At 35.1% G+C, this 15,341-nt stretch overlaps 1 protein-coding gene across 3 annotated transcripts in view; it reads left to right on the top strand.

Moving 5' to 3' along the window:
- CNTN5 (contactin 5) overlaps positions 1 to 15,341 on the top strand; it is a 673,487-nt gene that overhangs the window by 492,560 nt on the left and 165,586 nt on the right. For all 3 annotated transcript variants that reach the window (XM_030042492.2, XM_030042491.2, XM_030042493.2), the window contains one exon: positions 3,901 to 4,104. In XM_030042492.2, the coding sequence (XP_029898352.1) occupies positions 3,901 to 4,104 (204 nt within the window). The remainder of the gene's footprint in view (positions 1 to 3,900; positions 4,105 to 15,341) is intronic.

The following is a 15,341-nucleotide window of genomic DNA, read 5'->3' as shown; positions in this document are numbered from 1 at the left end:
TCAAAATCTCTTGAAGGTCATTGTTATTTACCTGTCAGGCTTGAGATGTACCTCTGGAGTTTAGTCTCCTATTAAAAAGTTAAAACAATGACAATTGTGCTTTGTGCTTAGCCAAATGGCACAGCTTCTAAAATATTTTAACATAAGCCATTATAGGAAAATACAGGCTTGAAGTTCTCTAACAACTGCAGTGAGCTGATTATAAATAGGCCTAGTGTCATCTGGTGCTAGGCTTCTTGTTCTGAAATTCAAAAAGTTCACTTAGCAGTTTACCATTTTGTAAAAGTGGGATGTCAGATAATATTTAAATGTAGGCCTCTCTTCTTGTAGTTTACATGTGGTCCTATGCTGAACTGCTGTGGGACTTGTGGAATGTAACTGTTTTCACTGTTGTTTCAGAATATTTTACTGTGCATGTACTGTAGATGACACATTTGTCTATAGATAGGCAGCAATGTTTTAAATGTTGATTCGCCATCATTCTCACTTTATTAGTTATTTCTGTATGTCATTGCAATCATTTGGGTATTCTCTTATGCATGATACTGACAGAAGAAAAAGACAAACCAAAAAAAAACCCCAGGTTTTGTACTTGGACAGCCTTCATTAGCAATTCTGTGATTTAAGAACCCTAAATTTTAATTTTGCTGGCATACAAACTGGGAACAGTCAGAGCCCCAGTATATGAACACCGATGCGTGTTTCATCCTCTACTATGGCTGCAAATTTAGAAGAGTGAAACATTTGTACAATGGATCAATGTCAAGGTACACCCATTTTCCCATAATTGCAGTCATTCTCTTAACACCCTTTTGTAAAATCACTTCTGCAAGATCATCCATCTATTTCTGTCAGCTAAAAACTGTTGGGTCCCCAGATCCCAAGCCAGCTGTGGTTGTTTCTGACTGTTCTGCATAACATGCATGGGAAGTTGCAGAGTTTCCCTGAGATATTTCACTGAAACCTATGCAAACTGTATGGACATAACTCTCAAAACTGTATTCAAGAATCTTATGAACTCATTAGCCAGGTCTCATAGGAGAGAAACTTCATAAAGTGTGTAAGGGGCTTTTCACCTGCAAAGAAGGTTCAGAATCCCAGATCAATTCCAGATCTGAGCATTCAGATGCAAAGTCTTCAGGATTTGAAAGTGTATTCCCAGGGTTTTTCTTTTCAGAAATGAAAAAATAGGAGTAACTCCTTCAATGTCAGTGGGCTGACAATGATCAAGAAGTAAACTGTTAGCACTTTTGTCTGTGCTTTGGAGTTTGGGCTCCTGGCTGGAATACAGATGCTGTAGGTATGCACAAATAAAAGCATTAACTGCAGCTTAATAGCATAAATGATTTGAGTTTTAGATTTGGCAGAAGTTCTGTTACTTTTTTCTCACTACCCTATCCCAGCACCCATTCATCCATCACTCAATTCTTAACAGCAAAAATCATATAGAAGGTGATAAAATGACAGTATGCCCCCAGATTCAGCACCAGCAAAGACTAAATATTCTATTTCCTTAGAAGCACAAAAAATTATTACCTGAAATCCATTCCTTAGGACTAGTTCTAATTAATAAATGAATGATTAACTGCTTGTGTTTTTAGGCTACAAATGGAGAAAATTCTATTCTGCATGAGCTACCAATGAACCCACAATGATGACTACTTTACATTTGGTTTGAACTACTTTTAAGCCAGAGCAATTAGTGAGACTGATTGCTTTCCATTTGAATTGGTATCAGGTGTCTTCAATTAAAGCCTATGCATTTTTCTTGAACTTGTATGTTCATCATCACTTTGTAGAATTTTATGCTGCCATGAATCATTTCTGCCAGATAAGACATCTTGCCAAAATACAGCAATGAAATTTTCAGAGAGAAATATTTTGGGTTAATTAGTATTTTGTCTGAAACGTAACAGAAGAGGAAGGAAATTTTGAGCACTTGGAGAGCTCTCTGTGAGCCCTGAATTCCTCAGGGTCCTGTGTAACCACTCAGAATTACAATTAGATTTGAAAAAGGTTTTAAGCAGAAAGTCAATGTGTGCAGCTTAATTCCTCGTTTTGGAGAAGTCTTCCCCTACTGTCAGGTAAATATATTTAGTCCTTTAACATAGTGTTTTTGTACTAATACCATCAGTTTTTCATGAGAAAATTTTCACCTGACTTCAAAACTAGATTGAACTTCTTCAAAATTAATCCAGAACATCCTGCATCTTGACATCACTGCTTGCACTGTTGCCTTATATTTGCTGAATAAGCAGTCATCGTGCTTTTCTGTTCTTTTCTGACCACCATATCAGGGAACAGTACAACATAAGGATAGAAAGGACAGCTGGAATTTCTAATGCTTTTTATACTGTTATAGTCAAACTGCACACCTCGCTATGGCATATATTTAGCTAGGATGTTAACGTGTTTCACTTTCCTCATACCATGAACAGCTATACCAGTTCTTCTCCTGTCATTAGCTAAAAAGCATACAGAAAAGGTTAAATTTGGAGGTGCTTGCTCTCACCCCTTTGACCCTTTCATTTTCCAACTAACTTTATATGAAGAAAACATTTTGACTGCAGTGGGGATAAAAGTATCAGAGAACCAGACTGACATACGACATACGTGCAATTACTGTCTTCATATTGCTGCTAGAGCTGAGAGTAGTCACCTAAGAAATTTGAGTCTAAAAGCTTGGAACTTGCCATACCAATGGAGCAGTTGTTGGGACTTTATATACCTCAGCTAGCTTTAGCTTTTCTGATTTTGGAGTCGGTTCTTTAAAGACTATCACAGGGAGGAGGTTACAGAAGAAATTGCCTTATAGCTAATGTGCTGGTTTAAGTAGCGAAGAATATTTTTTTAAGGTGTGATGACAAAATGAAACAGTGGAAGATAAGACTGAAGGAACAACATGTAAAAAATTATGCGTAAGGTTAAGGCTTTAAAGTCTGAATTGGGGGAACTCCACATGAATAATTCCCTGCAAGGAACTTCCCTGCTAAATCAGAATCTCATTAACTTTACTGATACTTCTAATGCCGAGACATTAATGCATCTAGGTTTTCAATAAATCATGATATAATCTCATACAGAATAATAGGAAATAATCTTTTTTTCTCAACCAGTTATTATGAGTTTAAAGGGAAAAGTATATGCTTTTCAGGTGTACAGAATGATTTGTGGGATAAAAATAAGAACCAAGGGACTGGCTTTAATTACCATTTAAAAAAAATCACTTTGATTAGTTTTTGATCCATCAGATTATGAGGCAAAGCAGTTGGTAGCTGTGGTTTAAGGAATTATTCATTGATCGTAGGGATTTAAGCTGCATGTAGGAAAGGTTCTGAGATTCTTCAGTGAAGCAGATGTAGAAGAAGATAGAAGTGTAGTGCAGTAATACTACCTGCAAGGTAGGTTAAACAGTTATTAGAATGTGCTGATTTTAAAAACAGATGTTCAGAATAAAAACTGTTTTTACACACACTTGCAAAAGTCATCCCTACCTCTATAAGTAGCAGCTTGGTATATTTCACTGCAAATTTGATCAAGTAGAGAAAAGAATGCTTTGTATATTATTTTTCGCTTGACCCAAAAGATTAGAAAAGGGAATTATCTAATATTTTATGGGTGTTTTCTGAGTCTGTTGAATAATTTAATTATTCTTCCTGAACTAAAACTGTCTTCCCAGGGAACTTGTGGATTCAACACTTATGCTATTTTCAAAATTCCAAGGGGAGAAAAAAATTCTTCAATTCTAAACCAAACAAATAAAAAGTTTAAAAATCCTTTAGGTTTTTTGCACTGGATTATTTAAATAAAGTTAATGAACATTTATTGAGTGTATCCATTAACATGACACAATATTGTTTCCATAATTACTTTCTTTTTTTTTTTTCTGTGTTCTTTTAGAGATCATCTATAGCTGGGTATTTAATGAATTCCCATCTTTTGTGGCAGAAGATAGCAGACGCTTCATCTCTCAGGAGACAGGCAATCTCTACATCTCCAAGGTGCAAACATCTGATGTCGGCAGCTATATATGCCTGGTAAAAAACACAGTGACAAATGCCAGAGTTTTGAGTCCTCCTACACCTCTGACACTGAGAAACGATGGTAAGAAAGGCATTATTTCTGGGTACCACATGGAAGCAAAAATACAAAGCCAAAAATACTCTAGTTAATTTAAGAACCATGATTTTATTGTTTTTCAATATATGCATGCATTTACTGCAGCAATCAGCAAAGGAAAGATGTTCATAGAGACAGTTTCTTTTAAAACATCTAACAGTTATGAGAATATTTAGACCTCCGAAGGCTGAGGTGCAATCTGACACCTCCTGATGTATTTTGTTTAGAACAGTTACTCCTTCTTGCTGTTATGGTGCTCTGTCACTGTCAGAGAGAAGCAAATCTCCTTTCTCAGTAATGTCTGTTTCTTCAGGGCTCAGTTCCGTTGCCTCAACCAAGTAGCCACTGTCACACCGAGATAACCTCGGGCACCTGAGACATCCACAGGGGACTGGCAAATACCACACAGGGCATACAGACCAGCGTCAGGATGCCAGGAGATATGCATCTCAGATGACACAAGGCACACATTAGACAACTGAACAGAGGTTGTTTTGCTTCAAGATCTACCTGTTGCTGTACTAAAGACCTGTTACACTTCAGGCTCCGATTCAATGCACTGATTAAGTACCACCAAGAACAATACAATAGCTTTGATTACAATGTTAGTTAGTTACCCAGGTAGTTTTGAATTTCATCAAGACATAAAACTGCAGTATTTTTTCTGTAAATAAGTACCAAAATCTTATTATCAAAAAGTGGCTTGTGATTTTTTTCCCCAAAATTGAAAGAAAACACCTTCCAATAATATTTCTTATGGAGCAGTATGACATCTCAATATAAATGATATGTAACTGATTCTGTTGGAATATCTGCCTATAGAGGCAACTGTGTTATTTGCTCTTTTGCAGCAAAAATATTTGTATTATTTACATTATAATTGCTTTTTGGTTTTGTTTTCTGTCAAGATAAAGTTATTTTTGAGAATAATAATTAATAATTCCATAAGTGCCTATATTTTCCTTTTTTCCAAGATGTTCCATATTTAATGATGCTTTCTAGTTCTTCAGAAATACATTTCAGCAGTTCAGTGTATGTGAATCCATACTTACATGAACCAGAGAGAGAGAAACAGAGAGAGGGAAAGAGAGTCTGAGGCTTTTGCCTCGCTTATAGCTTTTACTAGAACTAAGACTAGTCCTGTGCTTTAGAAGCATTACAAAAGCTGGACTTAAACACAGATGACTTAGTTTAACAGAGTAAGTAAAAAATGTGTTCACAGATTAGAATGGAATTAAGTTAATGTTTATTCATCATAACAAGCTGAAATTTCTGTCTGCACAGCATGCAGCCTCTGCAGCAAAAAGCTGCATGTTTTACTGTATTATTCCCTATTTTGTTTTGCTGGTTTAGTACCTGTGCTAATTATTGAGTTCCAGGTGTTTAGTTTTACTGAATTAACATAGCAGACCTGATCTTTTCAATAGTAACATTTGAAAATTTTAAAACCCAAACATTGACTGTATTTTTAATCAGTTTGAACTCTGACAAAAAAGATAGAATTTTATTGTCATATTTATTATTCATATCTTGCTCTATTGTTTTTTAATGACATTTCTTCATGGTTTTATTGGGTTCCAGTTTTGTGCAGAAATTCAACAGATCAATTATCCATATCTTACTAACAGTACCTAGGCACACAGTACAGTATAAGAAATGGAGAGAGTAAATAAGGATAAAGGCAGCAGTCTACATCACTGCGCTAAGAAACAAAATCTGTGAAGGAAAACTGCACAGATTTTCTTAAATGTCAAGTGGGTAGTATATACCAGCCTCAAGCAAATTTGTGTTTCACGGCTGACTGTCATACAACTGTGATAATCCAACCTTCTGAACTGTGCTGGAGTATTGGGGAGGCATTTGCACATAGATGAACTGCTCCTCAACAATTTCCTGATTCATTTTTTCACATGCATGAATTTCTACCAGGCTTCTATGCCTTAATTTTTATCTGTTTGGATTTCTGAAAAGCCTCTTTATTGTAATGGAGTTCTTTAATATTTCTTAGTAAATTGTTTGCTTTCCTGTACGACTGAGTGAGTTTCTCAGTGAAGAGACCTGGACTTTCTGCCTAACCTTGCAGTCTCCATAAACTTACCTTGAAAAAATATTCAGGAATATTCTGGTTGTTAAATCATATTTATTATTTAGGACATCCACCTTGTTCTGCCTCCTCCACAGAATGCAGTAATATGGGCCTTTTAAAAACTATCTGGGATCGCAATTAAAATATTCCATTAATGGTACTGTACTTTTTCTTTTTGATAGAAATTGCTTTAGGTTATATTGCCTTGTCCATTGACAAATATTACAGGGCAATGACAAAATTTTAAAAATATATATACATTATACTCCAAAATGTGGGATAATATACCGGTCATAAAGAGGTGTTCATTAGAGTTAAAGAAAATTAGAGTAATTTGTGGAGAAAGAAACAGCTGAGGATGGACTTTAATAAGGAAGTGAGAAATTAAGAATGACATTAAAACAAATATCCAAGTACCTGAAAATTTACTTGACACTATGATTTTGAATATGGCTTGGATTTTTTTAAGCTTTTTGATTATAAAATGAATTGAATCACTTTCAACTTTTCAAATATTCACTTAAGTTTAAAAATCATACAGCTTTCTGAGTTCTGACGATTGGCATCACAAGTGACATTATCCTACGCAGTCAGCACATTGGTCAGAAACCAGAGGAAGAGCTTGTGGTTTTAAACAGCTTGTACAAATGGCACTGAATTAATAAAACAATTTATATAGTCTGTATTTTCTGGACACATGTATCATTAACTTAGAAATATTCTACTTGATATATTTATCATCATTCTTGGATTTTGATACATAAACAATACTGGTACCTAGGGAACTGGACAGCTTGTGACAAAAAGTACTCCTATGACAACATCGGTCTCTATTTATCTATGAGGAAGAAATGGAATAATATTAAGGCTTTCTGTCAAACTCTGCAAGAATGTAGGAACTTCCTGGCCTTTTATTAATCTTTTATTTCTTTTGTGATGTGTCTCAAAGGGGAGCTTAACTCCTTGATATGAAGCAAATTAAATAAAAACATCAAGAAATCCTTCAATGGATTCTGAATAAAATGAATACCTCATTTGTTCAGATGTCCTTGACAATCAGTCATTTCATACAATTCAATTTCACTTCAAGCTGAGTTATAAAAACACTCTAAAATTCTATCTGAGGAGATAAAAAGTTTTATCAGGAAAAAAAATTATACATAATTTCATTAACTGACTTTATAATGCATTAGAAAGTTTGAGGAATTATTTAATAACTGTTTACAAATGATAAACAGGGTTGTTAAAATGTATCTTTGTAGGCTTGGATACTGATTGGAAGCAGTAAATTATCTTGACTAATAAAAACAACAGAAAACGTCTTCAAATTTAGGAAATAGAAACCTAGGGATAAATAATCTTTGATGCTTGATAGCATAAGGCAGTTATTTCAAGTTCACACATTTTTATTCCAGTTTTTCTTCCTTTTTTAATCTTTTTTATTTCTCTTGAAAAGATGTTAACTTTAACATTATTACTGTACAGGAGAGAATTAAGTAATTCTTCATTTTATCTCCGTGTAGATACTTCCTAGTGGCTTTGCTATGGTGAAATTTCCAGGGAAAAGAGAACCTGTACAATTTCAGACATCAGAGGATACTTTCTAGTGTGTTCCATTAGGGCAAATTAGTTTATACCTCAACAGAGGTCAGTGTATCTGACCAGACGTATTCTCATGTAACTGAATGCAGACCTTGACCTTTAAATTTATTTTCCATGTCATTATAGTTCTGTGAACGGATTCTTGTCTGTCCTAATGCTATTGATTAATTCTATGTGATTAATAGTCTCACATAATGATAGAATATATAGTTATCAAGGTATTAAGGAAGTTAATTTCTACTTTTCCATGATGGAATGTGTTCTGCATGTGTTTATTCAGGTGGAACTCTAGGATATGTTGTTTGAACATCGTTGGGTTATCTAAAGATCTCTTTCCCATCATTAACAAAAGTTTGGAGGAAGTCACAATAATTTCCCTGATGGTGGAAATTAAGCAATAAAAAGGGCCAGTATAGAATAATAAGGTAATAAATAATACATAAAAATAAAGATAGAGCAAAAGCGACAGTTTCACAGACATAGACTATTTCCATCCCTGAAGAATACTGATAGTTGTTAATTAACTGATAATTAGCGTTAAAAAGTTTTGCTTAAAGATTAACCCTAATGTTTATGATCTGTCAATTTTCCCCTTTCCAGAAATGCACAGATATTTTTTTTTCTTACTTGCATTACTAGTTTTGTCTTCTAATGTGTTTATTCATATGGAGCTGAATTCTAGAAGACACAAAGCATACCTGGATTGTAATGGGAGTTGAAAATACTTATCCAGCTGTGACTTAATCCTGACAGGTTTTCTAGAGTTTCCAACCTTGTAGGCTGCCTCTTTCATGTGGGTCATATTGCAAGATCACTAATTTACATTTTTAAGTGTCCAGTCACATCTCATATTTGAACTGTGCAAGTCCATAAAAACTATGCAAGACTGGCTGGAAATTGCGGGAACTCCTCCTAATACTCTGGGACAGACCTTAAACCTGAAATAATCCTACTTTGATTTTTTTCAAGCAGAGCCAAACTGGGCAAAATCAAGTTTGATCTCTAGTGGTATACAAAGACAGATAACACTGACAGAAACATCAAACTACGCAGAGTCTGCTCCAGGGGAAGGCTGATAAAATGGCAATGTCCCTGGACATCCATTAGTCCTGTAGTAAACATGTTTCTCCCCTAAAACTGTAGTGAGATATTTTAATGATAGGTCATTATGACACTGAAAATAAAAGACTTCCCACAATCTCTGCTTTTCTCTAGTAAAAATACATCCTTTGTGGGTTACAGGTATTTTAAAGAAACACTTTTTGTCTGCTTTGTTCTGGCTCTTGTGCTTAGACCCCACTGCAAGGTTGTAAAAGATAATAGGATAAAAGTCAGGATTGGGGCGGGGGGGTGATGTTGTTTGGTTTTGGGTTTGTTTTGGTTTTTTTTTTTTTTTTTTTCCAAAATCATTCCATTTAGAAAATCTGTTACAGTCAGCACCAGTGGTCCTTTCTGAAAATCTATAGGTAGGCAGGAAGTTTTACGGAGGGCTCCTATGCAATAACCCTTTACAGTGTGTTTTGTAAGGATTGTAGCATGGCTCAAATGCACTATCAAACAACACACAAAAGTTCAAAGACACTATTTGTAAAAGATTTAACCTAAAAAAAGTCTAGAAAAAACATCCTGGGATGGTCTTTTGACAATTTAAAAGGGCTGAACCCAGGGGATTATTTCAGGAGGAAAACTGGGAAAGGTTTGGAAAAGATTAGGTTCCAGCATTCAGTGTAGAACAAGATCTCTTACACTATGAAACACTTTGCTTTGAGTTTAGTTTACTTTGAGCTCTGTTAAGATAACCTCTTTCAAGGAGTTTTAATTGCTAAGTTTTCCCACTAGTTTATAGAAACACTATCTGCTGGAAATGAAGCTGTTGCTTTTTTTAATTAGCTAAAGTAATTTAAGATTCTAGACATATATCATCTTGCACATCTTTTGCACTCATGTTTTCTTATCTTGCTTCTCCTCGTGATGATTTATGAAACTATTATACAAAGGAAAGAGTTAACTGATCCATATACAGAGTATACAAAGCATAAAATAAATGAACTGGAGAAAAAATGTTCCACTAAATTCAACTCAGGATTAGGAATGATGTTGCATCGAACTGTAGCTATTAAGATTTCAGACAAAAGTGTGTTGGTAATATTTTAATTAATGGTGACTAAATTAAAATTTTTGCAAACTGATAACTAAAATAACCTTTATAATTGTGAATGGTCATACCTAACATTATGTATCTTACTGTCTCAGCATCTCAGATACAAATTCACAAGTAACTGCTTGCTTTTCAATCATGGGATATGGCATAATGTTCAAATAAGAATGACGTGTTAGTTTGGTGTTCTTGTCAATATAGTGAAATAGTTTGATTGTGAACAACAGGAATTTTACTTGAGATTAGGAGCGCAGTAAGTTTATAACAGGGATGATTTGTTGCTGTTGGGTCTAAAACAATGGGTATTTCAATAGTTGTTGCTAATGGAGGAGAAATGTTAGTGTTAGTCTGATCCTTCTTATTGAGGAAATAATAGGTACTTGTATTTGCATGGTTATATGAAGAGTCTCAACTGAAAAACATTTTCCATTTAGGAAGCTCTTTCCAGTTAATTAGATAACAGTGAATATTAGAGCAACACCACTTTGTGTTCTAATTGATCAGAACCAAATGAAAAATTCCTCTCTGGACACTACAACAATTTTGACACTTTTGGTACCTAACTGGAAAGGGGATATTTTGTTTTCATCCTGTAGAAGAACAGTGCAGATTGCAAGAAAAATGGAGCTTAAGGTCATATCTGAAGTACAAACAATTATATCATTTACTATAGGATAAATTAAGTTCTTCAAGAACTGTTAACATGCCATCAGGAAGATAATTAGGAAACCCATGAAAATACAATCCTCCTCCGAAACATTTAGATGATTAAATAATATTTTTTCAGGTTTCAGAATAGCTTTTGTAAGCCTGACCTGGATGAACAGCAGGCAATTGGAAAGGAGGAACAATAAACATTGGCCAGCAATGCCTAAAAGAAATCTGCCACAGATTTCTTGTGCCAAGTTCAGCACAATCTCCTCCCCTGTAAAAACAAAATGGAACAAAAAAAGCAATGATAGTTATTTTGGCTCTTTGTTGACTCATATTCTTAGACCTCTCAAGCAAGATGGCATGTTGTCTAGTGTAGTGGAGTCCTGATTTTTCTTGATGTGTATGGCTGCTCAGAAAAATTATATAAATACATAGTCAGTGAAAATGTTCAGTTTATCATGTTTCCATACAACGATATATGCACAAATCTTTGTACTGGAATGTTGTATACAAGCCATTCAGATGGCCTCACTCATTCATCTCTGAATGTCCAAAGGGTGAAGTTTGGTTTCATCCAATGCCAGATGCGCTGAGTTTAACAGAAGAGCTTAGATGCTAAATTACATGTACATGAGAAATTTGATGGATTGAAGTCTAAGTTACGACTCAGTAAAGACTTATCTACATAAAGAGAGCCAACATTCTTGGTCATAGTTTCCGCTTGATGTTTTCAAACACAGGTAAACAGAGATCTCTGCAGCCCAAACTGTAGATTAGAAATTGTGGCCTCTTGTTTGAAGAACTAGAGAAAATACCACTGCTCCCCTCATTGCTTATTCCGAGCTCACCTCATTGCTTTTGTGTCCCTAGGGTTTGGCCCCAGTTCCCTTTACTTCAGTCATAACACACCCACTTACAACTGAGAATGAAGTGGTTTTAGTTGTATTTGCTGTTTAAGAGAGGTAGAAATCTCTCTTGTATGTATGACATACATACACAACATTTATTAGTTATAAATAACTCACTTTAAAAATATTTCGAGACAGGAATACTATTTCTAGAAAGGGCTTTCTAGAGTTCAGAGAGTAACTGCTGAACTAGTGAAGTGGAGTATAATATAAAGATGGATTTTAAAGTGGGAAGAGGAAACTTCTGTTTTAGCTTCAGTTAAACATTTTGTTTCGGTTAAATGTGACCTTCTTCTACGTTTATACCTCCATAATTAGAAATACATGAACAGTTTATCTCCTAGTTGTAAACTAAAGAAGAGTTGGTTCCCTTCTTGTGGTGTATTCATTAAGATATTTTTTTCCAGAAACTGAATTACTAAATTTTCTTTGATATTAGGATAGATTCTGGTAAAGACTTCTTTCCATCCAGTGATATGTGATAGGATTTTTCTCTCTGAGTAACATATGAAAACATTGGTGGTACTTTAGTGTTCAGTGCATTGCAGAATGCAATTTCACATAAGCATTTTTAGAGCTTCTCAAAGGATAAATTTATACCTCAAAACTTGGCTAAGAGATCTCTAAGTAGAAGGAGTATTGTGGACAGTTATCATAAAACAAACATACCCACAGTAAACTTTTAGAGACTTACGACAGGTGCTGGTACTTCCATTTAGAATAAGATTAATAGCAGGTGAGTCAATAAATTCTTCCCAATGCGTTGAAAATTTCTGCTGCAGTCAGGATATAATGGTGGGTATCATCACTATATTCGAATTAATTTGGTTTATGCTGTGAATTTACTGTCACTGTAAATGTGTCTATTCAGAGCTCTCTCTTCCAAATAAATATTTGGGGACATTTAATAGTGCAGGTCTTCAGGGAAAAGGCTAAATATTCACTTGTCACAAAAAGACCGACACGATAAACAACCCTAGTTTGCATCACAGATTATTGATAGGAGAAGAAATTATACATGAACATTCTTGCCATAGTCTCTTAGTCAAAATTTTCTTGGGTTTGGATACATATTCACACAACAGATCATAATTACGGTGTGGTAGGAAACTCAATTTCCGATCTGTAAAATTATTAAAAAATTCTTAGAAAGCAGGACAAGTTCATCACTCCTCAAGAGGTTTCCCAGAAATTGAGAGGAACATCCAAACCAATAAGAATGCCCAATAATTCTGTGATTAGAGCACTATCCATGTGGTAAGAGAACTGGATTAACATTGCTGCACCATCTGATTAAGATCAGGAACTTCACCCAAAGCTCTCAGGCAAACACTCATAATCACTGGGGGTTGTATCTTTTGCTAATAAAATAATGGCAAGTATAAATCTGTGCCTAATCTTTCTCCTGAGTAGAGGAAATCTGTGGCTTTCATATTCTCCCTAGCACTCTGATGATGTTTAGCCAGGAACTTTATATTCTTTTCTAGCTGCTGTCTTAAAAGCTTATCAGCCACTCATTCAAGTATTCCCTGTAACCTGTTCCATTCAAAATTAGTTTCTGACATAAGTTAAAGAGCTATTACTTAAACAGTTTGAAACAAACCCAAATCGTTTTAGCTGAAAGGGTTTAAGGAGCCATCATGGAATCTTATGTTCTGGGAGATTCAAGAGGGTAGTTAATGTCTGAAAGACTAATGGAACAGAAGCATTACCCTCTACATAGCTGGAGTAAGATGATGTGCCATGATTTCTCAATTGTCTGATTTTTTTTTCCCCATGAAGGCAAAAAGCCTTCTTGTGTGGATATAGTCATAGACTCACAATTTTTCTACACTCTTCATTTGAGGTTGTAAAAGTCACAGAGTGAGTGGCAGGCTAAATGAAGAGGTAGAGCATTCCTTTTCAAAGTGATAATGACTGCTATCCTGTCTGTAGTTCTTTCACTAGTTCTTAGCTGAAAGGACTAACAATCAGAAACTGATCTTGCTACTTTATTCCATTCTCCATTTCCATTAAATGGCCCACAGGGGATAATGTAAACAGTTTTAGCTGTAGTAAAATCTGTAAATGTTTGAAATTTTATTACATCTATTCATGTGGTATGTAAGCACCTCACAATCAGTGATTATCACATTACTGTGATTTAGTGAATTGTGTCATCTCTATTTTTTGATGGAAAACTGAAATGCAGACAACACTGTAGCTAAGGGTTCATAGGATGCTTTGGTTAGTGTAGATTTGAACTCAAATCACAGATTTGCAGCCAAGTCAGAGGAACAACTTGTTAAATGAAACCACTTATTAAAATTAAAGCTGATTTTATGAAGATTTTTCCTTACCTCAGTTGGAGAATATGTAATAATAGCTCTGTGATAATTGCATTGTTGTAAAAAAATATCTGAAGGAGGAAATAGGGAAATCATCTCTTCTGTAAATATTGAACTCCATTTCTGCCTGTGTAACTAACAGGCCATTAATTCTAACAAGGCAAGCTCTGCTTAGTCCTGGGATATGTTCAGTCATTTCAATCAGTGCCTTTTTCGGTAATCAGAGATACAACAAACAGAAGCGTTATTAGTGTTTCATCTCAGGAGCAGAATGGACAGAAATGTGGAGAGCTCTCCTTCTCATACACACTGAAAGGACAGAGACCCAGAGACTGGGAAATGTAAGGTGGGATGACTTGTTTCAGAATAAAGCCCAGGGGTAAGATTTACTTAAACAAAGAGAAAAGTTTGGCTTTTAACCTCTTTTTTTAATCCCAGACAAAATTTCAAGATGTGATAAATTAGATTTATTTTGAAGCAGTGTGTTTCATACCAATTACAAATTCAGCATTTTCATACCCAGATCTGAACTCAGCTGAAAAGCACAGTTTGTGAAGTAGGGAGTGTAGTAAACTAACTAATTAGCCTAAGGAACACTGAATCATGGGGGGCTTCTCTGGGGAGGTAAAGGATTGTCCGAAAGGAGGTATTTTCAAGGGAAGGCAGAGCGCAGTAGCGTTGAGAACGGCTCCCTGTTCCTCTATAGTGCTCAGACCACGTGAGCTCTGTGATTTGTTAGCCGCTTGAAAATCGTATATTATGTTTTTATTCTGTGCTGATCAATTTTATTTATTGTTATATTTCATGTTTGATAACTGGAAATAAAAAATGACTGAGAGAATTTTTTATGGTCTTAACCAAAGCTCTGAAAGAGTCATTTATATAAGTCTGAGAGAGATTGATTCTAATGCACATAACTCAAGGCCTCAATATTTCTTAAAAGTTCAGGTTCCTTTTAGCACCTGATACAATTGAACAAAAAACTTGATGAAAATGCAGATGGTGGTTGTTTTACCATTACTGACTTATAGTGACCAAAACAGAAACTGGGAAAGATAAAGAGCCTGGAGGTACAACAGCCATAGCAAAGCAATTATAGTGTAACGTGGGAAGGTAAGGCCTTGATAATTCCCTTGATGTCTATGCAACTGTAATGGCTTCCTTGGTCTCAAAGATCGTAAATAATAAGGATGAAAAATATCCCTTTGCAATAATAGACTTTTGTTTCTTAATTTTCATAGGGACACAAAGCAATTGCTCAGTAATTTTTCTACATTTTTCTGCCAGTTGCTGCAGGCGTGCCGCTTGCTAGTGTAACAATAACCCAGAAGAACAGGACATGGTACAAAGCTTTAGTAGATCGGCATTTCATTAGGAATATAAAATGATGGCGTGACTCACAAAGAGCATTCAATGCTTGTACAGATTGCACCTACTAAAGGGAGTTAATGTAAGTTAAAAACATAAGATCTGAAAGATAGTATTGT

Source organism: Aquila chrysaetos, chromosome 19 (genome assembly GCF_900496995.4).
Source record: "Aquila chrysaetos chrysaetos chromosome 19, bAquChr1.4, whole genome shotgun sequence".
In the NCBI taxonomy this organism is placed as follows: Eukaryota; Metazoa; Chordata; class Aves; order Accipitriformes; family Accipitridae; genus Aquila; species Aquila chrysaetos.
Note: the sequence above shows the minus strand (reverse complement) of the source record. Positions and strands in the feature narration are given on the sequence as shown.